General features: G+C 34.8%; 1 protein-coding gene across 1 annotated transcript; it reads left to right on the top strand.

Annotated features, from left to right (window-relative positions):
- The first annotated feature begins 9,376 nt into the window (after nucleotides 1–9,376).
- Nucleotides 9,377–26,588, top strand: LOC110373216 (transcription factor ATOH8). Its single transcript, XM_021330414.3, has 2 exons — nucleotides 9,377–9,699; nucleotides 24,348–26,588. The coding sequence occupies exons 1-2, from the start codon at nucleotides 9,651–9,653 to the stop codon at nucleotides 25,073–25,075; spliced, it is 777 nt and encodes a 258-aa protein (XP_021186089.3). The 5' UTR covers nucleotides 9,377–9,650; the 3' UTR covers nucleotides 25,076–26,588.
- Nucleotides 26,589–26,802: the final 214 nt, after the last annotated feature.

The following is a 26,802-nucleotide window of genomic DNA, read 5'->3' on the forward strand; positions in this document are numbered from 1 at the left end:
GGTAGTGAAAATAGAGGATCGAGTGGGGTCTAATTTTTGTCACTTTGAGCTCAGAGCTTTCGGTTTTTTTTTGGCGTCTGTGGATTGAAAAAGTTTTATGTCACACAAGGTCACTCTTGAGGTCTCGTCTCATTTCAGGAGGCTTTATGTCTGTATTTATGTATGTCTATGTTCTTCATCTCAGAAGAATTAACTGTTTCTTAAAGTTTTTTAGATTGCAAATATAATACAGAAGATGTTTCACGTATGTACGTCCATAGATATTGCCAAATAATCCGGTTTTAGCAGTCCTTTGTTTCGATTGATCAGTCAGTCAGTCCTTACAGCTGACGTGCTTTATAATTTTTAATTCAGACCAGAATTCTTCTAGTTCACACAGACCTTTCTCCACTCTTTCGCATACCTCATGAATTCTAAAATGATCACTCATCAGGCAATCTCAGGCGGATGACCAACCTCGTTACCCACCAGGATATTCTCACAGTTAAAGTAACATTCGATATTACAAGCCAATAAAAAAGCGGTTGGAAACAGTTTAACGACATGTAGTGATTAAGTTTGATTGATTACTTTTCTGATAGATTGTTCACCGTCCATTTAAAACTGGACAATTATCTTTACGTTGGGTTGATATGCAAAAGAATTTAAACATGTGTACTATTTCATGAGTATTTACTACCTAAATACAATAGGTAGTCAAAACAATCTATTGTCTGGGTGTGGTAAGTACTTATTGAATTTTTCGGAATGGAAATATGTATTCAAATGTTATGTCAGATTTTGACTGAAATGATTTCGTGTTCTTCCAATTGCTCTCAATAATACACAGCTATGATTTACATTGCATATACTTTAAGAAGTTGTTGATAGACTGTCTTTTGAGCAATCTGTAACAGAACATGTCTTATTTTGTAGAGCAGTTTTCAGATATAAATCCATGGATTTTCTTTAAAACTAATAAGTTCTTGATATTTTTCGGATAAGTTTTCCCTACATTAAGATATCTTTTCCTTATTTTATTCTTCACTTCGATATACTGGCCGTCTGATAGTGTTTTAATTAGCCTGAATTTACATATATTTTTGTTTCAGGAATGTTTAGGCAAATCGTTTTAGCCGTTCCTAAGTTAAAAGTAGTGTACCTAAGTATACTTTGTTTTCCTAATATATAAATACATAGATTAGTAACTTATGTAGGTACTAATTTCTAAAGTACATATGTATTATAACTAAAACATATTTTGAAATTATCTCAAGCACATTTAGGTCTTAATGTAATCTTAATTCAGGAATTTCCCGGTACTTACTACAAATGATGACTTTCACTTTATTTATTAGATTACAAACATCTTCGAATCATTCTGAAATACCAAAATTAAAGAGTATAGGTTTTGTTTACGAATTAAATTGATTGATTGATTAAATACCTAAATGACACATGTCGTGTTTCTGACGAAATCATTTCATCAATAAGTCAATACAAATATTATTACTGGTTTATCTATGTACGTACATCTATCCATATATATTTCTGATTTGAAAAATCCTTCTAGTAGGTATATCTAGTTTATCAACAAAGAAGTCTACAGGCTATACATATCCAGGTTTGCATAGTAAAACCCACGGGGCGTAAGTGAAACCGTAGACGGAAGCTAGTACAGGAAAATAACTGAAATTCTTCAATTTAATTTCTAAAAGTGGTGCTGTACAAAAGTTATCCTGATTGACAGTAATTCTGAAAGCTATCGTCGCTAAGAAGACCCGTAGGTAATATTTCTAACAGGAAAGGTGAAACTTCAAATGTAATGCGACCAAAATTCTCTTGTAATAAGTATCAACTTAAATTCCATAAAATTGTCTCTTGTTACATCAACATTGACTCATAAAATTCCCGCCACAATTACCTAATTGATACATAAATGTATGATTACCTGCGTTAAAAAAGTTTAGTTAATCGGCTTAGGAATCACACCTTTTATGTAAAAAAGTTATTATATCGACCTTCACACACTAGTAGGATGAGACCCCGTAGAACTGGGAAAGAGATGGAGTCGACAAACTTTCTGTGTATGTTATTCAGATGTTTTGAATTGTTGCAATAGTAATACAGTGAATAGAAATACTTTGAATAAAATGTGAACGTCCTTTATATTCCTGTAGATTTATCTACCTTAAATAAAACCTTAAATACTGCAACTTTTATCGCAATTCCTGCGGCTTGCGAAGACAGAAAGCGAATCAAATTATGGAAGTTGGTCATTTGTCATATCTCCACTTAATACCAAGGGGAAAACTATTTCCAAGTTCAAGGTTAGGGGTCACTAATACGTATCTATCAATTAAAGTAAAATAAAAATCGACTTTTAGACGGAAAACAAAAAAGATTTATTGACATGGCTCTAAAAGTCGATAGTAATACCTGATTCCCAAAAAATGCAGCCCCGATTCTTCTCCATAACTTTCTCCGCTCTATATTGCACAATAGCACAGGGCCGCATCGCTCGCAGGTGGGTGCACAAAAAAAACGAAAGGATTCGCCGCGAGCGCAGGTGCGTCCTCAGGTGCCGGGATTTAGGTTACAGCTTAGAAATTAGTCCTTATATTCATTTTAATTTGCGACACCTTGTAAAATTAATGATGAAGTATATTAAATTAATTTTGAGGAGCTGAAATAATTTCGCGTATTATTATATCCAGCTTTTTTATTAAGAAAAGTTTTTTATATAATGAAAGGGTTAGTTAAACACAACAGGTGATTTAGAAGTTTGCAGGTGCTCTATTCATTTGTCCCTGTCAGATGCTATTGTTTTCTAAAATAGTGATTTCAAGAAAAATACAGCTTTATTTTTTTACTATAAAGTGTAGTGTCCCACTTCTAGGCAAAATTCTTTCGCTCCTTCTCATTGTCTCAATCTCTGATATTCAACAACCTTTGTAATTATTTGTTTACCACTAGCTTTTTTCCATAATTTCACCCATGGAAAACCACTTTCCACAACCCCATTAAAAGTATTGTTCATTCTCAAGCTGTAGGATATCTACATATGTATATAGGAACCAAGTTTTAATTTAATCGGACTGATAGAGAGATATATGACTTTCGCACTTATTAGTAAAGATTGCGTGTACCTATGTCAATTGCGTCTATTCTAGGAACCGTTTTCTCTCCAAAGCTTGCTTCTTTCTATAAATTAAAAAATGATGTCAGATAAGTAGACCTAGGAACGAAGGTCATAATAAGTTTTATTTAATGTGTATTACCATACTTTAAATATGTATCGATTTTTTTATTAACGCCTTTAATATCCTAGTCAATTGACTGATAACAAAATGGATAATGAAGTATAAATTAGATTAACAGGAATTAAAGATAATAATTTATTAAAATACAATGTTAAGAGCGTGTACGCTCGGCGCGCGATGTCAACTTTAGGTAATTCAACGCAAAAAACCGCGCAGACTAGCGTCGCGGCTGTGTGCGTGCCTATCATACTTCACGTATAGTCACACAAACCATTTTGATCCTTTCGAGTGAAATTGGTAGAACAAAAAATATATTATTTAGTAAATAGTTAATAGCGGGAAAATAGTGTAAGTCTATGGATGTCTAAAATATAAAAGCATGAAAATAAGTCGTTAATACTTACACTCTTTTGCAAAAAAATCGGGCACCTATGAAAACCTTGGTTTTGAGGACTTTCTGTATATTACATACAATTTTCAACAGTACTAAATAGTCGACTGATGATTAATGACAATGTTAAGAGTTTCTGTATTTTAACCGATTTCAAAAAAAGAAAGGAGGAGGTTTCAATTATATTGTTTTGTGATTGTTCTCAATTTGATTGTTCTCGATTTCTCAAAGACGCCTGGACCGATTTGAAAAATTGATTGTTTATATGAATGGTCCAGTCCATCCAGACCGAAAAATTGTGGTCAAATAACAACAATTGCCGGAAAGCCAAATATTGGTGAAGAGCTTGGGTTTACCATTGCAAATAAAGTTTTAAGTTAACTATCCTATATACTTCAAAAGTTATTCGAGATCAAAAGTCAAAATTTGGGTACATCCAAAATGAAAAAAAAAAAAATTATAGCTCGATTGGTAACAGACATCTGCAATAAGTGATTTCTAGCCTAAGGAGTCCGCCATATTGGATTTAGACTCGCGACACATTTTTTTTCGAGTTATTCATACCAAGCCCTTTCATTTGATACCCATATCGTAGGAATGCATTAAAAACATTTTTTTCTCCATCTTGGGTATACCGCCATATTGGATATAGAATCATACATTGTCATTAAAACTGAACATTCAAACAAAATTTCAACTCAATCGATAAAAAAAATATGCTTCAAAATTGAGCTTTAAATAAAATAGTAATGTATCAAGATTTGTTGGTCGCGCTTGAAATGTACTCTATTCTCGGTATCCACGGCAGAGGTTATTCACCCTACGCGATGTGACGGAGCGACACGTCCTCTCTGTGAAGCCTTGCGGCGGTCTGGTTTGAGTTGACTCGCGTACAGCGTTTTATAGTAGTTTTAAATAATTTATAAAAAAAACGAGAGATTAAATTATAATATAAAGTTTATGTTTTAAAGAAAGAGTTATATTACTATAGTAAATAATTGTTATATTAAATTAAGTAAGATAGATAGGTAAAAAGCATTTGAAATTCACAATTTTCACATTGTTAAAATATTTTTTTCTGAAAGATAGAGACCTAAATCAAAAAATGTTTTCAACTAACTATAGGCATGGGGATTTCGTCTATGAGTAAAAAAATAAATATGATTAGATTTGCCACTGTTTTCACATGAATTTAAGCTTCGAAATAGACGCTGAACGGGAATTTTATAAAACATCTGTTACGTTATAGGGGTTTTAAGTATTTAAACTACACAAATTGAAATTTATGTTCAATTAACTATATAGACAGTGAAATTACCTTGCGTTATTAAAAAATAACATAGTTATAGGATAAGTAGTTACTGAGAAACAGTGGTTTGAAAAGTACCATTTTAGGCCAAATGGCGCGCGGTTGACGTACACGCTCTTAATTTATTACGTCTGGATTTAATAGTGGCGCCTATTAAAATGAATTATTCTAGGATATAAAAAAATCAATCAAAAGTGAACTGGCTTAACGTGTGCCGTATATATTAAAATCAGGGTCAACTTTTCGAGCTTTTTCTGATCCTTCAAATTAAATACGCGTGAAGAGCCCTTTCAGTATATTTAGACATTAACAGCACCACATTAAACAATAATAAAGATCCGGTTCCAAAACTGCCACCGCAAAAATAACATCCTCTGCCAAAACTAACAAAAAAAAACTTATAAATAATTCTTATCCAATTAAAATCTGAACAAAACAACTGTAAAAACAGGGATTTCACACAAAGCAGCGCCGGCGCATATACACGGAGCTGTCAGATGAGACAAGTGTACAGTCGCTGCCAGTCGCAGTCGGCGACAGGTAGCCCTTTGTTCTCGAACAATGCACAATCACAGACAGAACGTTTTTGTGGCACCCCTGATTACATCCCTGTCAGAATTAGGGCAACACTGCTTTTATTTCGTTACGTTTAGTTAGATTTTTTGTGTGTTATGTACATGTCTTTTTAGGTGTTTTATTTGGCATAAGAACTTATTGTGATTAATAATGAGGAAGGAACAGTGCTGAAGCGATGCAACTAGTTTCAAAATTATTATTTCCACCAGCCCTAAGGCTAAATAACCCCTTTGTTCAAAGGAATGAGTCAGAAGTTAACCACCTTACTTAACAGATCATTGTTATGAACAGTACTTCCTAATTGGCTGATGAGCAAATACAGCGGAACGTTTAGCTCTAAACTACAGCAATACAAAGATTTTTTGTAAAGCCCCGTTAATTGGCATCGTCGCGTCCCCATTACGCAGCCTCCGAGCCACTGATACGCCTTTGCGCACACAGAATGCACATCTGGGAGCAATGAAGGACTTGGAAATCTCGAAAAGAACTCATACATAGCAATGACATTCCAGAAATAAACCTTATGCAGGAAGAAATAGAGCTGAATTCCAACTATGTCGGTCTCCGACACCCATTGCTGCGAACACCTGTTTCAACCACAGCACTTGCTCATTCGTCGTGTGCAGGAAAATGTCTTTTATCTCGAAGAAATACAGTTGAATTTTGCACGTTCACTGTCAGGCTTTGCATTCCTGTTTCGTAGGGATGTTCGCATAAATTATCGATGTTTCTCTCCGCGCGAGCGTCGGGGATATGTCTGTCCCTTTCTGTTGCTTGTTTTTGTTTCACCGCAGCTATGTAGAATGTGTGGACGTGAGACAAGTGCCGGCTCCAAGATCTGCCAGCTCTCATACATGTTTATGTCTGTACGTGCTGGTGATTGAATACCTCACCGGATTTATATTGCGCCAGACATTTTTTAATGCATATCTAAGGAAGTCACCCTAAATGTAAATGGTGCTGAAGTATATAATTATTTATAAGGTGATCTAAATGTCATACCGAATGTAAATTAAATTTTTAATCAATGAATTAAGTAGTTCGTCGTAAGCAATTTGCTTAGAAATGAATTACTGGTATCGGTGGTTTGTCGAGTCAAATACCACTTGATCGACGCCGGGTCACGAGGCTAGTTCATAATACACGAGGTGTCGGCGGCCAGCCGGCGCCACGGCGGCAAACGCGGCGCCTACAATCCTGTCAGCCACATTACCACAACGGCCAACATAAAAGACACCGTAATGCTATGTGTTCTAAGTTTAATTTCGTTAAGCTTTTGTAATATCAGCTGTGATTTCACTGGCATTTAAATTCTCACTGTCGAGCGCTATGAATTGAGTTGATATTACATTGAACTTTGATCAGATATTGAATCCGTTCCTTGATTTTGAATTCCGAGCAACGACTAAAAGAAAGCAATTTTTTTAAGGAAGTGTTTTGTGTTTAGTGTTACATTAATTTAGTTCTTATGCAATGACACTCGCTTGTAATGTCCCGAACATCGCCATCTTTGGGTCAAAACGGATGTGTGACATGTTTGTCTTTTAAGGAGTCCAAATAACCGTGAGGACGGTGACAAAATTGACACTTGAACAAACATGAAGCTTATACAATGTGGTACAAGCCAAATAGAGGTCAGTTATATTTGGTGGCACTTGTACGCCAGGTGGGCGCTTACCCGAGTTATTTCACCGGTAAATCTTATTTAACAACGATCCGCCGAAGTAAGGGCAAGTCAATTAAACCAGCCTCGTTGATTGACAGGTCATTGAGTGGGACCACTTAGTTTTTTAACATTTTCTGATACGTAACCACTTGTTTTTTGTTCGAATACTCCAGCTTTATAACCGAGTAGATAATATTGATACTCAGAAATTGTAAGGCATGCCTGTTATTTATTGTGGAAGGCGCGAACTCATGGCAAACAACATTTCATTCAACATCACACTCGGCAGGTCTAAGTTTTTCAAAGACTTCATCACACACCCAAAAAAATTAGACGTTAAATAAAACGCGACGAGATTCACGCCGTTTCCTTACGGTCATGGCTAGGTGTCAAAAGCTTTACCTGACCGCTAACACCTACACAGTCCGCGCTATACTGGACCGATATTTACTATCTTAGCTGCAATATGTTTGTTCGGGAGTTATCCCTTCACACCTCCGCACCGGAGCCGCTACTCAAATTGTAATACAAACATTATAAGCCAAAGTTTTAGGAATGACACGTCTTCTTAATTAGCTCACGTTTTCGGGAAACTGATTATATTTAAAACAACAAAGACGGCAAAAAATATAAATGAATACCTAAAATGCGACACACAGAATGCTATAATGATGCATTTGGCAATTATAAAGTTGGCCAAAATGAAAGCAATTCAAATTTGATGATGACGGAGGACTTCGCCGACAATGTTGAGACAATTATTTCGATCCCTTATGACTTGAATTAATGTGGTAACCCCTGTTTGAGCCCATAAAAATTCACGACAAAACCTGTATAAACGGCTGGAGGCAAAACTTGGTTGTTTTTCGACTCGTTCCCAGAAATCGAGGAAACGTTCGAGCAAAAAGCCGACGGAACAGGATTTTGTATCGACATCGCCAAATCTGGACGCGTTAAGAAATGATAAAGAGGACGCCGCCACCGCAGCCGAGTGCAAACTGCACCACGAACGAAAAAATCACAACAAGACCAAACAACCAGCGCATACTTCCTTACCCGAAGACATTTTGATGTATTACTAACAGTTCGGAAGATATGGCTTCAGGAGTTTTATGTCTGGGACATTATAATGATAGTAAAAAAAGTTACATCAGAGTGATCGAGCATAATTTCCTATGTTATCTTACCGGGCATCATTACACAGTGATGACTTGCATAATATCTTCATCTGGCAAGCTAGTGCCGATGATAAATATGATGTTTTATGGTCTGCCGGGCTATTTAGCATGCGACAGCTGGCTGCGAATAAAACGGCCAGTAATAGACCACGATTGTAATATCGATTATCCAATACGAATTTTGATGGGTGTCTTCAAAATGCGGCGTCTGTGCACGGTGCGAATAAGTGTACGTAAATGATGGTATAATGCTTATGCGTGCGTGAGTCACGGATGTTCACATGTGCATGTGGAAATAGCCCGTAAGTTTGTACAAATGTTGAGATACAAGCCGTATAGTGCGGTGTTGTGTGGCGATCTTCACGACAAGTCGCCGCCGACGCCCAGGGAATGCGACCGGCTGGCGCAACAGTGCGTACCAAACTATCGATATTTCAATTAATTCTTGCTTCTCTAATATATTTTTTCATCGATTAAAAAAACTTTTTTTTACTTTATATTGACATAAGATTTTATTCATTTAGAAATTATCTAAAATACTCAAAAGATGCTCAAAATGTTAACATATAGGTATGTACGTATTAAATGTAAAAATAGTATTAAAAATAGAACGCTTATCTACAACAATTATTTAAGCCTAACATACCTAGTGACAAAAATACACAAACTCTACAAACATAATTAAATCATAGTTTAAATATCATTGCTCAAATATGGGTTATACCATGACATGTAGGTATTATTATATTGTGTCAAATAAAAAATATATTGCGACGACTTGCACTAAACATACTTGAAACACGAATGCACTATTGCCCTAAGAACATTGTCAGCAAAACATCGCTAAAATCAGAATTTCTTAACAATCCATCGAAAACCGATCACAGATTTCATACCTCTAAAAACATCGTCGAGACGTCCATTCGAAAAATGTTTTGCCGTACGATAAAATGCTTCACATATCACACGGAGCGCATCTCTAAGGGCGAGACTGAGCTGGCGCCGTGCTTTTTTACCCCGGCGGAGTCCGGCCAACTTTATACCACGCTTCGAGCGCCAGTCGAGCGCAGCCAGTCAGACGTGAGGGATGTGCGCACCGCCGCACGCAAACACTTCCGAACGTGCGCGTTCGTAACAAAATGACAATATAGTGCTTCAGTTTTTTATTTGCTTGAAACGATACTGTGTCTTATAAAGTGCCAATAAGAGTTGCCTTCAAGTGTTCACAACCGATGCAAAGGATTGTTTTACTCAAGTTTTTAATTGGATTTGACTTAAGGATATAGAGATGTCGAGTTTCACGACTACAGGAGATGCAACGCAGGCTGCTGTTAAAGGTTTGTTTCTTGTTCTTTTTACATAAAAACTCTTTTGACACTTTAATTAATATTTTTTTGAATTTATCGATACTTATGCATAAGGTCACGCACTGGTTACATAAGTGTCCTTGCAGTGGATGCTGCACCGGCAGTTATTATTTGTACTTATGTGACAGGTTAATGAGATGGGCTCGTTTAATTTCCTCGTTATAGCTACGTTGGAACAAAATCATAGGCATGAAAAGGAGTAAAACGTAAAATAAACTTTTAGACTCTACTTTCAGCTCTACTCCTACTTAACTTTAAGTACCCTAATTTAGGGATGGTCCAATTTATCGATAAGAATGATCAGAGATGTAATGATCACATCATTATGTCATCGTACAACGTAATTACCGAATATTTACTATTCGATACAGTACCGTATTTTCCGTGGAGAAAAGTAAGGGAGAAAAAGTAAGCTATTGGTTTACCAAACGAAATTTCATTTGTTTTAGGATTTAAACATGACATTGACGATAGATAGAGATGTGAAAATGACATACTTTTTCAGCAATAGATCTGTCGATAAAATATACTTTATGTTCCCTGAATTTGAAGAATTCCCTCTAAAGTTGCATCCCTCTATGCAAGAAGCTGAAATTATATTTTCCCTATACTTATTCAATACATTATTACTTAGCAAGCATGACATAATCACATGATATTAACATGCTCTAAAACAAAAGTCCGGAAGTCTGGGGTCGCCTAAATAGTCATTAGATGCCCTTATTAGTACTAACATCATTCGTATTGTGGGTACAGTTTGATTCTAATTTAGTTCGACATTTACTTTGAGAATTAACACTTTTGTATTGTTTTTATTCAGTGTTTCAGGAAGTTTATTTTTCTGCTATTTTGCCTTTGCCCCTACCATAGAGTAAACATATTTTTAAAGTTTCTAATAGTTAAATCATTTTCATAATAATTGATTTGATGTTGAAAATCATTTTAATGATTGGGTAAAATATCTAGCTGTCTAATAGCATAGCCTAGGGATGTTTTTATTGAATATTTATTACATATGAATGTTAGAATTGCAAATCTTGTTCTGAGCACAGATTTGCAGGTTTTTGATTGGTTGATTCTAATTCTTAAGCAATTCTAACTCTTGATGTTCTTATTATTATGTAAAATTTGTGAGTTTCAGCGAGCTTGTTGCAACTTGCTCATATAAGTTTTGGACGAATTAACGTTTTTTCTGGTTAATTAATTAAAAATCTTAGGTAAATAACTGGTGAATCTTTCGCAAGTAACCAATATATTTTCTTCAACATAAAACACTATATACAATCTTGAATTTTTAAAGTTTCTACAATTTAAAAAAAAACAAAATTCTCATCGTAAAATCTATCAATACTAATTATTAATAATATATTCCGACTCAAAACAAACGGTTTAGAGGGCAAAAAACCTTGCACATGTTAAGGGTGGAAACCCTAACAAGTGAATAACTTTACCACAAACATTTTACTGCTCTACTATTCAAATATCACCCTTATGTAGACGATATAAGGTTGGTGTAAACTTCTTGAGTAAGTTGGTATGTCTATACACATGTTTCTATACGGGGGTCGGAAGGTCTGTTTTTTTTAATGGCTGATTCCCAACCCTATTACGACAAGTGTTATTAGTAGGGTAGTTTAGCATTAGTAATGGTTTAGTTAAAACTGTTTGAGATAAATGTTTATTGAGCCGTTATAATTAGTACTTATTTTGAAAATGACAAACTAGGTAGATACTGTAGTTAAAAAAAACTGTTTAATTATTGAAACAGATTAGCTGAAAATAACTGTGTTTTTTACTATATCACATGCGTATAGGTAATATTTGTTATTACACAATATTTAAAAGCAATAAATGTATTACCTAACTCCCGATAGTCCCAAAGTCACTTAATACCAATTGATGAGTTAAAAACAATCAAAATTATCTATGATAACTGATATCCCATATTTTTTTACATTTATGCTTACGTAGCATGACAATATTTTTCAGTTCCACTAAGAGATATATAAAGATAAAATGAAGAAAACCTTGATGTTTTGAGATATGGCAACACAAAACACCTACCGTGAAAAAAAAATAAAAATAAAATCTACTTGACTAGGAACAAAAAATAACTAGTATGCTGTATATAAAAGCTGCAAAAAAAAATCTAATTTACACACAAAATAGTCGCCCAAAAAAGTTATCAAAGGAGCAAAAATCTAATGAAGAATTAAAATAATAAAAATTAAAATACAAATAACAGTTGCGATTACATAAAATCGCATCATAGAAACTTTTCACAAAAATCTAACACATACAAATGCCTCAATTACTGACAAGTGACGTCACAAAAAAAGTACAATCGAGCAATAAACGGACTGTTTGTCGCCACATGACAGATGACGTCACACGCTTGGAGACCAGATGTGGCACCCCATTACCAGATGTGGACTCTGACATATGTATCTCTATTGATTAGTGTACCTAAAGGGTGGTTTACACTGCTACTGTAGTTAGACAATGAAAAGTACCATATTGGGTAGAACATTGTTTGACCAGTTGAATTTGGAATTAAAATTTAAAATGGAGGATCGTTTTTTGTTTTTTGATTACTAGCTGTTTGCACCCGCGTCTTGTGGGAACTATTGTCTGTTCTGGATAAAATATAGCTTATGTTACTCTGGAAAAGTGTAGCTTGCCAATAGCGAAAGAATTTTTCAAATCGGTTCAGTACTTAGTTTCGGAATAAAAAAAATATTTCTCTTTTTTGTATTATTAGTATACATTTTTAGGATATCATGCTCCTCCTGCCCTTATCCCAATTTATAGGATATATAATAAAGATTAAAATTATTTCCAAAGAAATCCTGAAATCAAAATTAGGAAAGTTTAAAATGAAAGTATACCTACTTGAGATAAAAAAGGAGGAAAATTTACAAAAATACAATTGATAGTACAATTTCGCAAGTAATACTACCTTGCATTATTTACTATTGAATGACGAAATAACGCTCAGGTGTAAATCTTTTAGTTATTATTAATTTTATTGCTAATTTGTACAGATAATTGATATGGATAATTGTATGCGCGCGCGCACACGATAGTGTTATATCGATTACGAGTTTTGCACAGCTGACAGAGTAATCGATACCTTTATTATCGAATGCTGGGATATCGATCGTATGAATTAGAATAAATAATCTGTGTGAATAAGTTTTCAGACTCAATTTTGAAAAATGTAGGAAAATTTTCGTTCTTTTTTCTATGTGTTATATTTTAACAAAAATAATATCTGAATGAACTTTTTTATCTCGTATCTTTATCATGATGAGACGATAAAGTGCTATATGTTAAGTACTTTGTGCATTAGTGTATCTAGTACTTACCGATGTCAGTATTTAGTACGCTAGTACTAGATTTTATATATTGATAAGAGAGATTTTATATATTGTCCAAAATATTTTTGTGGGCATTAGGGATACATCCCCAACTCGGTCGTTACTTAAATTATTGGATTAATTCCATATAGAATGACCAGAAATTTTTATAATTTTGTTATTCGATTTTTAAACTTACTTCTGTTTTTATTTTAAACTTACTTTTTTATTTTAAACTTAACTTATGTCTATTTATTCCAAGCAACTGGTCGTACAGTCCTGCTTGACTAAACGACCGTTTACTTCATCTATCTCACGACTAGATTCTATTTTTAAATGTGCACTCTAAGAAACTAGATGTTCAACTAATGTCATTAGGCCTTACACATATGTAGGTACCATAGACCAGCTTGAAAAAGTTCGTGCAATTAACATAGTTTGAAATAGAAGGTAAAGCTACTTAAGTTGGTATGTAATTCATCTCTCTAAAAAAACTTTGGATAACGAGTTATTTCTAAAACTACTGAACCGTGCCTAACATTCCTTTTAACAATAGAAAATCATACTATCCTTACATGCTTGTCAATTTTATAAGCCATAAAATGAGTTTGATACAGCGCTTAAAAGGTGGAACTAACCAAAAAGGTTGCTACAGATTTAAGATTTTTTTTGCAAAGTTCCGTTTTGTTGCATTCGCCGTCCATTTTTTACGACTGGCAATATTTTGAAATAGCAGTTGTTCACGTGGTTAGTAGCACGTGCTTTTGCACCGGATGCCTAGTAGTTTGTTTGGCCAAATAGAGCTGTAGATAAGGAATCGTAACGAGTATTTGTTCTTGCTTTCAAAAGAAACCGATATTGTTTATTGATTTCAGTTGTAATGGGCTAAAACATTTTGATGTTGGATTTTTTAAATGTAGTTAAGGTTTAACGAGTATTTATAGGATCTTTTTGAGCATCATATTGGCATAAAGAACTTATATTCTGAGATATGACTATTGTTCTTGACTGTCCAAAGAGTTTGCCTATTTCTTCCAAAGACAATAATAGTTCATTGAACAACTTAAATGCTTCCGTATCATATGAAAATCATCAAACAAACCAAAACTTAAAAGCCTTTTTACACGTGTCTAAAATCTTTGCATAATTTCCACTCCATGATCGGAAAAACCCGTTTATTTACATTAGATAATTTCTATTACCTAAAATATTGTACAATAAAGGTAGGTAATTAACTGTACGTAGCTCCACGTATGTCGCTGTTGAATTATCTTATTTTTTGTGAGCAGTCTAACACTGTTTTGGTAGAATGACGACATTCGGAATTCCCGAAGCCGCGATATTTGTTATTCTTGAGACAACCAACAATGGTGATCTTAGGTTTTAGAATATTTTGCATTTGGATGTACTTAAATGATTGTCACATTGTTTTTTGAAGAATGAAGATTCAAATGTACATAGTTGAGTAAGATGTTGCGTTTTATCGATATGAGATATCATCGATTCAATGAGCAACACTAGATTACCCTTAAAATTGACAAGTAAAACTGTAGAATCATTACTTCTGCAATTTTTCTCCGAAGAATTTTCACACTTGCACCAATACGATGATAAAAAAAGACTGCCAAATATTAAGCAGACGACGAACAAGATAATTTCAATAAGCAACATGTTCAAACAATGATATGCACAAGACGGCGACTACAATATTACCATCTGCACTATTGACCTTGCTTGCAAAACTTTTGTAGTCAGTCCGACCCCATCTGTCAACTTAGTACACACACATGGCTAAACTATTGTCTTATAGTCCTTTGAAATGCGAAATATTTTTGACATCTGTTCTCTGCAGACCAAATGTTTTATTTCATTATTAGACCTGATGTTGAAGATAAAACTTCTTTCTTTTTCATTTTTAAGACACTTCTTTCTTGTTAACTTTAATAAGTCCTTAAGATGTGGTGGCCATAATTTTGCATATAAAATACATTTATATTAAAGGGATGACGTAGGGAAGCCAAAAATTCTTCGTAAAAGACAAAGAGAGGAAGCGAACGGGTGGCCAGATACAAAAACAAAGCTCGCCCATACTTCCCTTGCCTTGCGGATATTGTAAAAAAAAGTATTTTGTGTACAAAAAATTGCCTTTAGAAAGAAGACTTAGAACTTAGTGTGTGAGACACACTCGTGATTTTTCAGCTAATGATCGAAAAGAAGGTTTTAAAAGGGCGAAATTATATAGCAATAGAATTCTTTAAGCTCGGTGCAAAGCAAACCTAACATTTAAATTAAGTCAGTAATGTTCCTTCAGGCGCCACAAGGCTGAACGTTTAAAGGCCTTTGCACAAATGAAACTCGTAAAACACGCTCGCAGCATGCGTGGGCGCAACCAACATCTATAAATCGTGCAGATTTCTTAGCGCTTTCATATCGATGTTTCCGCAGGATACGACTTTTTTATGGTGTTGTGTGAAATTGTTTGATAAGGACTTGTTAGATTTTTTGCACGAGTTACATACCTAGGTTTATATTTTGATTTCCAATAGAAAACATAATGGTATATTGAAAATCATAATGTAGTATGTGACATGCGACATTATTTAAAGTAAACAAATGACAACAAAAAAAGCTTTTTCAAATTTCGAATCTCCGCTTTCTAGCGGGTCTATAATTCTGTAAGTGCAATTGGTTGCGCACGAGACTCCTATTGGCGGATGGTTCGTTACGTTTAGTTATTGCCGTCGGGCGGCGCTAAAAGCAGCGCTTACGCAGCTTCACGCCTATCGCCTTTATAATTACTTGGGAATTAACAGACTGAAGTAAAATCGTTTCGTGGTATTCCCATTTACGTTGAGATCGAGCTTCATAAAATTTCTCGAGCAATTCTAACGAGATATTCGCTTAATTAATAAAAGGTAATGGAACGTTTTATGATGGCACAATTTAATTAAGATCGATATACGATAGATTTATAACGATTTATAAATACTTGTGGAAATTATATTTAGACACTTTCCGACTTCTGTACACGTAATATCCTAAACATCAATATTATTTCCCGTATTCCATTTAAGATTTGTTTAATGCAGATACGAGGTTTTTTTTTTCAAGTATCGCGGTCACTTACAAACTCTTGGGTGGTACGATTATGCCACCAATATATTCTGTACTCATTCGCTACCACCAAAATATGACAAGCAACTTAAAAAGCATTTAAGCCTTCAACACACATATGTTAAGTTAGTTTTCAAACCGTGAACAACACGACATAACCTTGCAGGGTTGTCGGATCTTGTCGCGTCAGATTCTGCACCAATGGCTTTGTTGTATGGTGATGATATGTTCTGTGACTGAAAGTGTCATGTTACTGGCACGAATATTGTGTGAAATTATTTATGACATGTGAAATTTATAAAAAAGAGGTAACTGTTTGTGTTAAGCAATAGGAATAGACGATTGGCAATGAATATGCGGTCATGTCTTACGGAAAATAGGTCTTTAGCCATTGATGATTTGTTGATAATGTACAGTAATTGAATAAAACCTCAATAATAATAACGTCGGTCACCATAAAACATACTCATAGAAAAAAGAAACTTGAACTATGCCGTTGTTTTTGTTTATACATTATGTTTACCCGACGACCGCGCGTCATCGCATACCGCACATTCCTATCGGGACATTTGCATTAATTCGCTAACGAGAACCGACTGAATTCAAGATTACTTTGAGATAAATGGCTACCTAATTTAGACGGCGCTTAACTTGTTTCTAAGCGACGAATCCGGGAGATGGCGCCTTTTATTATGCAAACGTATTACACCTACTGGTGGTGACGTAAGACTGACTGTTCTTTGTTTTTTATAAGTATATTTTGTGTCTGAATGCGTTTTTAGATATACTCGTATCACATGCCAGTAACTGGTTAAAGTACTGTTACGTTTTTCAGGAGGTAAAGGGGTGTACAATGTGTACTCAAAATTATTAGTTTTTGGTATTTCAAAATTGTGTTTGAACAGGTGTACTGAAACTTCAAAAAGACATGCTGTAAATTGTGTTTTTAGTAAGTTTTTTCCTTATAGCAAGCAAATTACCTAATTGAAGTTTGCAGGTTGTCTAAATTCGAAATAATTAGATTTTCACATTTTCTCCATATTTCTCCCTATCCCTATATGTATGATTGCTTGCGTTTGAACTATATTCGTAGTGTAAAAATAATAGAGTGAACTAGCAGGATTATATTTTCAAATATTTTATCGTAATATAATGTTTATAATTTCAACAGATCTTCACTCTTAAACACGCCTGAAAGTGAAGTTGCTACACCCTAAAACGAATTCGCAAAGTAAAATGTCTTCGCAATAATACAAAGATTTATGTATATTAGATAAATTATACAAAATAAAGTATTCGCTCAAGGTAAGAAAATGTAAGAGAGGAAAACTGTACTATGAATAAACATCACAATGAATATAAAACACTTTGATAATATGTTCAGATTACTTAAATTATTTATATTAATTTAATCAGAAATGTAAATAAGTGGTATATGAACGAATTTAATTGGTCATCTGCGAAATTGTCGTTTTATACGTGATTTATTTAGCGTCAGCGAGGCGCCGGTACGAGGTCACGTCGTGTTGCAGAACGTTTTATGCAGAGTGGACATGACGCCCCTCCAATGTTGAATAATGTCTTTCAACTTAAAAGATTTAGATGCGATTTTCTTTTATTGAAGTTGGTAATTAAGTATTTATCAATTCAAATGATTTTGCTGATGAAATAGTTCACAAGGTCCTGCCTAACGATATGTAGAATACGATATATTTGGCTAATGACACCCACAGACAAGGGTAACAGCATAGATACTCAAAAATATTTTTTTAAAGGTGTAAAGACTGCATACACAAAATTGTGATAATCGTTTCATAAATTATTCTTCTGCCAGCCTGATATGAAAATGAACAAAAATGTAGATACGGAAATCATTGACTATGCATGCGTTTAGTTTTCGCATGGTTACAGACAGTTTGTATTAAAATAATACGTTATCCTAGCCTAGACTAGGATGAGCTAGTGAATCATTCATGTTAAATATTTGGAATAGAGACAGTAAGCCGGCTAAATAAATATTTATATCTCTATGTACTTAATAACTTATTTCATTGTCTAGAAAACCTAGTTTATAAACAGAAAAAAATCCTCTCTCTTTTTAAAAAGAAATAGATCAAGATTTAAAAAATATTGCGTAAAAGACCGAAACATTATAGCTGTCAATTTTCCCGGCCAATTTTTCATCTGTAAAATTATTCCTCATTTTGTTCATAAAAAACATCTGCACCGCATCTAGGCGGAAGTTATGCACATAAAGTGATCCTAAGATACTGAAAGCAAAACAAGTAGTAGGCAGATTAATGACATTTTATTTTAAATCACCCCATTTGCAACATCAACATAGCATTAACCCCACTGGCCGTATAAATAGGTTAGTACAATCACCCCCCCAAAAAACCTAACACACATCTGTTCAAACGAAGTGATAAAAATAAGTAATTTGTCAAAAAACCTCATTCAAATTTTCATTTCAGCACCGTAAAAAAGTTGTTTTCGAAGCTTGAAAAATGACCTCGGTGCATATTTTTCACTCTAACTGTACCACGTTCGTCCCCTCTAATGCATAATGCGGTCGTTTTTTAGAAAAAAAATCTATGCGCACGTCTAGGTTTTATTCAAATCCAGGCCATCGGAGTTGTGAAACAAATGACTTCTGACAAAATGTCACGGCGATGCAATTTTTCTAACACAAACCAGGTGGTTTTATCCATTATACATCGTATAGAAAATGACTAAAAAAAATGTTGCTAACTTACTTTAAAATTGAAATATTTTTTTACTGCTGCCTCGGGCGCATCATTTTAGATTTTCTTATTTTAAAAAGCAATAAATTTTGAAGTAAATATCAATTTTAAATTATTATTTGTACGAAAGCCAGACGGTATTCAAATTAAACGCAAGCGGTTTTAACACGTTTAACGATTCTCAGTTTATGTAACCATGGGTGTTCGCAGTATCATAAAAAAATATGTATAAACAAAATTACGCGCAGTATGCATTTAATCTACGTAAGAGACTGTATAAACTGCTCAACATTTGCTCTATTTAACATAAAAAAGTAAGAAACTTAAAGTCATCATTTGAGTCATTTCCGCAAACTCGAGATTCAGATTTTCTTGTAACTTCAGGTTATGAAACGTTATTTTGTTTTTCATTTAAATATTGTGTCTATGCATACATTACTGGTGCTACATTTAATAAAACAAGTTAAAAGTTAATAACATGTTTCTTAAAAATGCGCTCCTTCAAACAATCACCAAGAAAGAAAAAAAAATCCGCCAAAATTACAATTCAAAAATCGAATACAGTTCAAATCCTTCACCGAGGAGGTCCAATTACGCACAGATAAAAATTATTGCTACTTTTTATAGGCACGTGTCTACCAGGTGCGGTCCACAGACACAAATGTTGAGTCTACATCGACAAAACAATGGGTATTTTGACTCCAGCGGACACTACGGTTGCAATGTTTGAACAGTTGCTAACAATGGTCCCACTATTTTTCAATATGAGGGGAGTTCGCCGTCGTTATAACATAATAATGTAATATGTTCGGTGTTGAAAAAAATGGCTTCAGTACGACCGACTGTTACGTTCTGTTACCTCATAGTTTTTTTTTAGCTTAAGTACCTATACATCAAGTTTTTTTTTTATAGTAAGTATGTATAATAAATACATGTTCTTTTTTAACTTTATAATAACTAAAAGTTAAGAAATTATAGGTACCTATTCTTCAGAAATAATGGTATGTCCACTGTCTATCTCTTCCTGGGCATCAAGTTTGATGAAAAATAAAATGACGTATTAAATACATTATTACCAGCCAGTAATAATACACTATAGTGCTGAGTAGGACACAAGCAATTCTAAATACACATTTCAGATGTTCGAATCGATCGCACGAAAATTCCAAGAACGTAACCCCCCGTGTGAATATGTAATCGAATAGCAGGCGCCGCCGTGTCATTTCACATAGCTTATATTATATGAAACCTGATTTACCTACCTTTGAAATTGATTACGAAGGAATTTATTATTTTATTTCGCTATGTAGGTGTGCCACTCGTGTTAGCGATTTAGTGTTGGGAGAAAATAATCGACTAAAAGTATCGGTACTTTTTTCCATTTACGAAAATGATTTCCTTATTGTTTAGGAGGCTCTAAAGTTACGAAATACAAGTAACATTAAATGTTAATGATTGTTTCACAGAACTACGTTTAACCCCATTAGGAAATTCACGGTACACGCGGGAATTACATCACCTGATGCTTTTGATATTTCTGTCATTCTCAGAAGGTAGAACCTATTGCGAATGCATTTGATATGGCATAGCTAATACTTAAATGTATTGTAATTAGCTACTCATGGTTAAAGAAGCGGTATTTAATAGTACTTCATAGGTAACGGCGACTGAGCGGCGCCGAGTGCCGCCGTCGAGTCGCGTCGCATACGTGACTAATATAACGATCCCGCCGGGATTGCGGGATTCGATCCCGGGAAAAGTACACCTCTTCAGTTTCATTGAAATTCGGAAACACGCAATCCGATTACTTCAAATATCCACTCGTTCGATTTTAGTGCAGTCGCGTTCCAATACATTACATTACGCTATCTCCATCTAAAACATAATAGCAGTTACGTAAACCGCTGTCCTATGCAATAAAAAAATACACATCGTCATAAAATTATTGAGTAATTTATTAAAAATAAATAGTTTAGAAATCTAATGGATTAATCGTACAGCAGTATTGCACAGGCGTGCCCACGACGGCGCCATTCGTAATGTTTGTTCGGTGAAAGTCGAAACATCACGACTTCTCATACATTAGGCTCAGAGCACCGTGCGAATGTGCTAGTGCGGACACTACAAATTAGTCTGATTTTTTTATCAAGTGACCGCTCATCAATTTCTCATTTTGTCCGGTATAGTCACGTAAACGAAATCCCACGAGATTGCTACACCGGCAAATGTGGGCACATCACTATTTTGTGGTCCGCTTTTGTCGTAACACATGCTGTACAATTTATTCCGTTCCTTTAAATTAAGTTACAGTATACATCACATCACCTAATTAAGATTCCAAATCACGATCTCGTGCGAGATATATTTTTCAACATTTACTTTAGGCTATCCAAACGTTCACTTAATGCACTCAAATGTAATAAAAAAGTCTGGCCGTATTTGAAAAACAAGCTGTTTTTTCTCCAGGCGCGTTTGGTTTCTGTGAAATTTGGCGCCAGATCAGTATCTAAACGCATGGTCGAGGTTTATCTGATGAGATCGACACCCATTCAAAGGCAAGAGGTCCTCGGCGCGGGCGCTTTGAGGCGCCACAACTCTTTGTTTTAACACCGCAACGTGAAGGGACGTAATGAGCTGCCCAGACCCTTACGGCCCAAAACCTTATTTTATTGTTCAACCACAATGATATATTATCAGCATCCCGAAAATTTACATGCGAGCTATTAATCACAATGCATTTGAATTTTTATCGTTTATTCAAGCATCTCTCCGAACACGAGTTACGTATTAGAGCCACATCCGGCTAAAGAAATAATAATTAAAATGTTTGATGACGCTAACAAAGCTCAATCTGCGAACAATAAAGTTGTTAGAACTAAAATTGTTTCCAATCACGAAAATTTGGACTTGTCATAAATATTCGTCGGCCCACCTAACTATCAATTTTTCATTAGTGAGACTCAAAGAAATTCTACATAACGATTAAAACCTCCATCAAACGTAGGCGGTGCTGTCTAAGTTCTATCCAATCTTTTTTTATCGGTATAAAAACACCTGTAGTGTGAGAAGCTTCGTGAGCGCGACTTAGTCGAGTCACAACGTATGTTTACAATCGATTAGAATCGTAAAGGCTGTAAGGCGTATCGTTAGAGCTTAGAATGGCGTGATTTTCTGTTTTCGAACGGTAAAATATTTTGTTAAGTTGGAACGCCTCTCCGGCGCCGCGGCCACCCGATTATGAGCAATAAACTAATTCCGGTAGCGCGACCATTAAGAACGTACGATTATACGTATTAGTAAGTATTCGCTGCACTAGCGTCGCGCGGCGCGTAAGGCCTACGGATGTCATTACTATTGTATTTCCGAAATAGTACCGAGTTCCGTGACATGCATTTGACAGATGTGATTGGCGCCAAACGACACAAAACGTCAGCGTACAATATTAATTAGATAGTAAATTGTTCGTTTCATACAATGCTATCATTAATTGACACTAATTGTGTACTATATTGCTGGCTGATACAAAGTTAGGTTTTCAATCAGCGTATTTATAGGTCTTAGATGTAATTTATTGCTGTTTATTATAAATAAAATTACTACCGAGGTACGCCTTAAGATATTTTAGGAACGGAACAATTAACTATAAATGTATTGATTTTATAGAAATGTGAAGCGAAAATTATTTTCCAAAGTCAACCTTTTTTTTTCTTCAAAGGTCACAAAATTGTCTATTGCTTACGGTTCTTTTTAAAATAATTGACAACACAAAATACGAGTAGGTATCACAGCGATTAATCCTCTAATTTCACCATCTATTAACTTTTTAGGTAAAAAACATTTGGAAAAACCGTGATCGATAAAAAACGTTAATAGTTTATATAAATACATATATAATTTATAAATAGGAATATTTAAGTTTGGAATGCGGACCATGTAAAATAATATGATAAAATAACAATCGGTCTGCGCCTGCCCATATGGACTCAAACCTGTTTCACGGTACACGTTAATAAATACATACATACCAACTGTGTTGTTAGGACATACACGAGATTGCTTATAGAAATAAAATCTTATAACACGAAAGGTTATTGAAAATGTTCCCTGAATGAATTAAAGCTAAATAAACAAAGGGATTGAATAAATATAATCGGAATTACTTTACTACTTACTAAAACGTGCTTTTGTCAAAAACGACTAGTTCGATTTGAAACACCTTTCAGTATTAGATAACCCATTTATCAAGGAAAGCTGTATGTCACTTATTTTCGAGATGCGCAAAGTAACTTCCTTAGAACGTGACTGAATTTTCTGAAGAAAGCTATTTAGCTAGGTATACTTAATAGAATCTTTCACAATTTCTAGTCAAAAACCGATTTACCATTTACCATATTTACCATTATCTTCTTAGGACTTACTACAGACAATTTATCTTTCAATCTATCCCAGGGTCCTGCTCTCATGTGCAGTTGTGTGACTGATGACGTCACGTGCGCAAGCGCCGGCGCCAACGACTGGCTCGCACACAACACAACCTTGTCCTATACATTACGATTTTATTAGAAAAAAACTAGTTTCAAATCTTTGGTGACGATTAAGATTCAGTCGTTTGGGTATTTCCAATGAAAATTAATGGTTGAAAGAACAATAAAAATATGTTTCTAGATTGTATCTGTGAATCTGTAAAAATGGATATCAGATGTCTTTTATTGTATTGCAGCAATTTTGTGTGTGTTTTTAATAGTTAAGTGGTGGATAGAGATAGTAGGAAACTTCTTCCCTAATTCTTCCCTAATAGTAAAAAAGAAAAAATACGGTAAAAATGTTGTTACATAGGCAACTTTGTAGGAATAGACAAATTGTATCAGTCACTTCAATAGTTTTGACCTGAAAGCACGACAGACATATTTGCTTTTAAGTAAGGATTTTAGCCTCCGAAAACAAGAACATATCTATGACAAACTTTTTGACTTTATATTTAAGCACCTAATACAAAACCAAAAATATATCAAAAACATTTGAAACGCTATTTACAATACCATGACACCATAGGACCGAGCTGTTTAAGTCCAGTCACATACTGACTCCATAACGAGCGTCGGCGCCGTTTGTGCGCGCGCGCAGCTTCCGTCGCAATCATAACTCGCTCTAATAGGCTACGTTCTAAAAGTAACCTTTTGCAATTAACCAATTGAAAATAGAGTAACAAATAGGTTTTATTTAAGAGCTTCTTGCTGTTCTGAGATTTTATTCCAACATTGCAATAGTTGTAAGATTAAATTCATTATGTATTTTTTTAGTCAAATGAACGACATTCAAAATGTAGACTTAGTTATATTTTTCTGCATAATAATCTTTTGTCAGCTATCAAACAACTAACAGACATTTCCAATTGTTTCAGATCGTATATTAGAGCGAGATGCTGGCTTCGTGTCTGGTGGCGACGATGACGACTCGTGCTCGGGCCCAGCTCACTCCGACGACTCAGGAGTCCGGCTCGTTGAGTCCGACTCCAGGGGCAAGCGCCCTCGCACCCCCACCCGCCTCCAACCCCCCAAGAAACGCATCCGACTCAACTCCAGAGAAGACCTACCGAGTCCCGAGAGCGACACATCAGCCAGCCCCTTCAGACCTTGGTCCTTCACTGAAGAACCACAAAGAGAACCTCTGTCTTTAGTTAAAAAAGAGACCAGTATATTGAGGCAAAGACGGAGGCCTTTAGAGCCACCCCCACCACCAATCCCACCACCACCACCACCGCCAGGCCCTCCAAGAGTACCTCCTCACCCAGGAGTTGTAGAGCCCAGTCCATACCAGGATAAGGGCAAACCTAGAGAACAGAGGAACTACAAGAATATGACGAGAGAGAGGCGGATAGAGGCGAACGCGAGGGAGAGGACGAGAGTGCACACTATCAGTGCTGCCTTCGACACGCTGAGGCGGTCAGTCCCCGCGTATAGTCACAACCAGAAACTGTCAAAACTATCCGTGTTACGGATAGCGTGCGCGTACATTGCCGCTCTGTCAGCAGCCATAGACCCTGAGGCTGATCTGACGTCGGCAGTGGATCAAGTCACGCACACAATTCACACCGAAGGAAAGTTAAGAAAGAAGAAAGACGATGCGTAAAGCGTATGGACTGAAGTGAACGAATTAAACTTTTACACAACCGTAATCGGTTTCTAGATTGTTCGATGATGTGCTTGTGGTGATATTTCTACGCCTACGTTTTTAATATTCTTGATTTGTTTGGACAATATTAACAGTTATACAGGAGACTTTATTCCTAGAATTTAATATAAAGTTAGCAGAAGTCTGAGACCGATTAGGGTGACCAAGTTTCAATTAAAACCGTCCTGCGAAGCTTAGTATTGTGCGCTAAGCTAGTACAAAAACGACAATAATATTGGTAAAGGAAGATAAAATGTTTTAAAATTATGTACCTAGTTGTATAAAACTCCTGTAAAATGATTGAGAGACGAACCAGGCAAATTAGATATTGTGATAATAACAAAGCTCATTAAAATATGAATCTCAAAGAGCCTGGCGTTGTATGGACTATGATTATTGTTATAAGTAGTCAAGACTAAAAAAAAAACATTAAAATTTCATAGTATTCATGGAACTAAAACATGTATCCTGTATTTCCATCAAAGATACGTGCCGATTCTCGTTGAAGTCAAAACGTTATACGACTTCAGTGGTAAAAAATCGGCCCAGTACAAATTATAATGTTCCTATTTCATCTCCGTTCATCTTAGACAGATCTCGGGTTTAAACGATTCCTACTAATTAATTAATAATGTTAAAAAAATAAAGACAGGACTGACATTGCTTATTGTTGTCATGTTCCAAGTAAGCAGGAAATAAGAAAAAAAACTGTAGAGTATCCACCCATAGACAAATATTTTGGGTAGTAAATCGAATGCGTTTCTTATTCATGTTTACCATTCCTGAGTCCAGTATTAAAATAAGGAATGATGATAATGAAAATTGTGTAAAAATTGTGTATTTATGGCTTTAATACGATATATTTATTACAATCGAGTCAGTAATTTAAGTGAGAACTGTATAATTTTATTTAGAGTGTAAGAAAAATGTTGCATTTTGTAAATAGTAGATTAAAATGTAAATATGGTAATCGATGTTTTGTTTGGTAGACAAAAGTTTTGTCAAGGCATTCTGTTCTGATTATAAATAGTAGATCTATTGTTCTATTATACACTTGTAACGATTTTACCAAATAAATGATTTCCTTTTATAAATTCAATTCATATTTTTTTCGAACTTATACTTAATATAATTTATGTAGACAAATAAAAATGCCTTGATCCTGTATTGTGATACAATTATTGTAAATAAAATAATTATAAGATAACATCACATTTGTTGAGTCTGACAAAAATCATAAGCTTGAACTGATGATTATGAAAATTACAGTCATTGTTAAATTATCCGATGTTTTTTGTTACTTTTCAAATTATAAAAAAAAAATGAAGAAAGTTTTGCAAGAATTTTAAATTACAGATTTTTAATGAAATGCTTAGTAACAAAAAATATCCTATGTACAGTTTCCGATGGTGCATTATTAATTGAAATATATAATTAGAAATAACGCAGAAAATAAAAGAAGTGAAGTACACAATTATATGTTTTGTTTCATTTCCATTATGTACAGAAAAAACCTTCAAAGTAAAAAAAAAAATTGGCAGCTGAGCTATATAAAAACTAAATACGAAGCAGTCGTATTACTGCCGGGTCTACACGGTAAGTTCTACTCTACCCAAAGAAGCATTCCACATTTAGGAACAATGTCTTCCCAAAAAAAAGTACTTTCTAGGTGAGCAATTGTACCT

The sequence above is a fragment of the Helicoverpa armigera genome, chromosome 18, assembly GCF_030705265.1.
Source record: "Helicoverpa armigera isolate CAAS_96S chromosome 18, ASM3070526v1, whole genome shotgun sequence".
In the NCBI taxonomy this organism is placed as follows: domain Eukaryota; kingdom Metazoa; phylum Arthropoda; class Insecta; order Lepidoptera; family Noctuidae; genus Helicoverpa; species Helicoverpa armigera.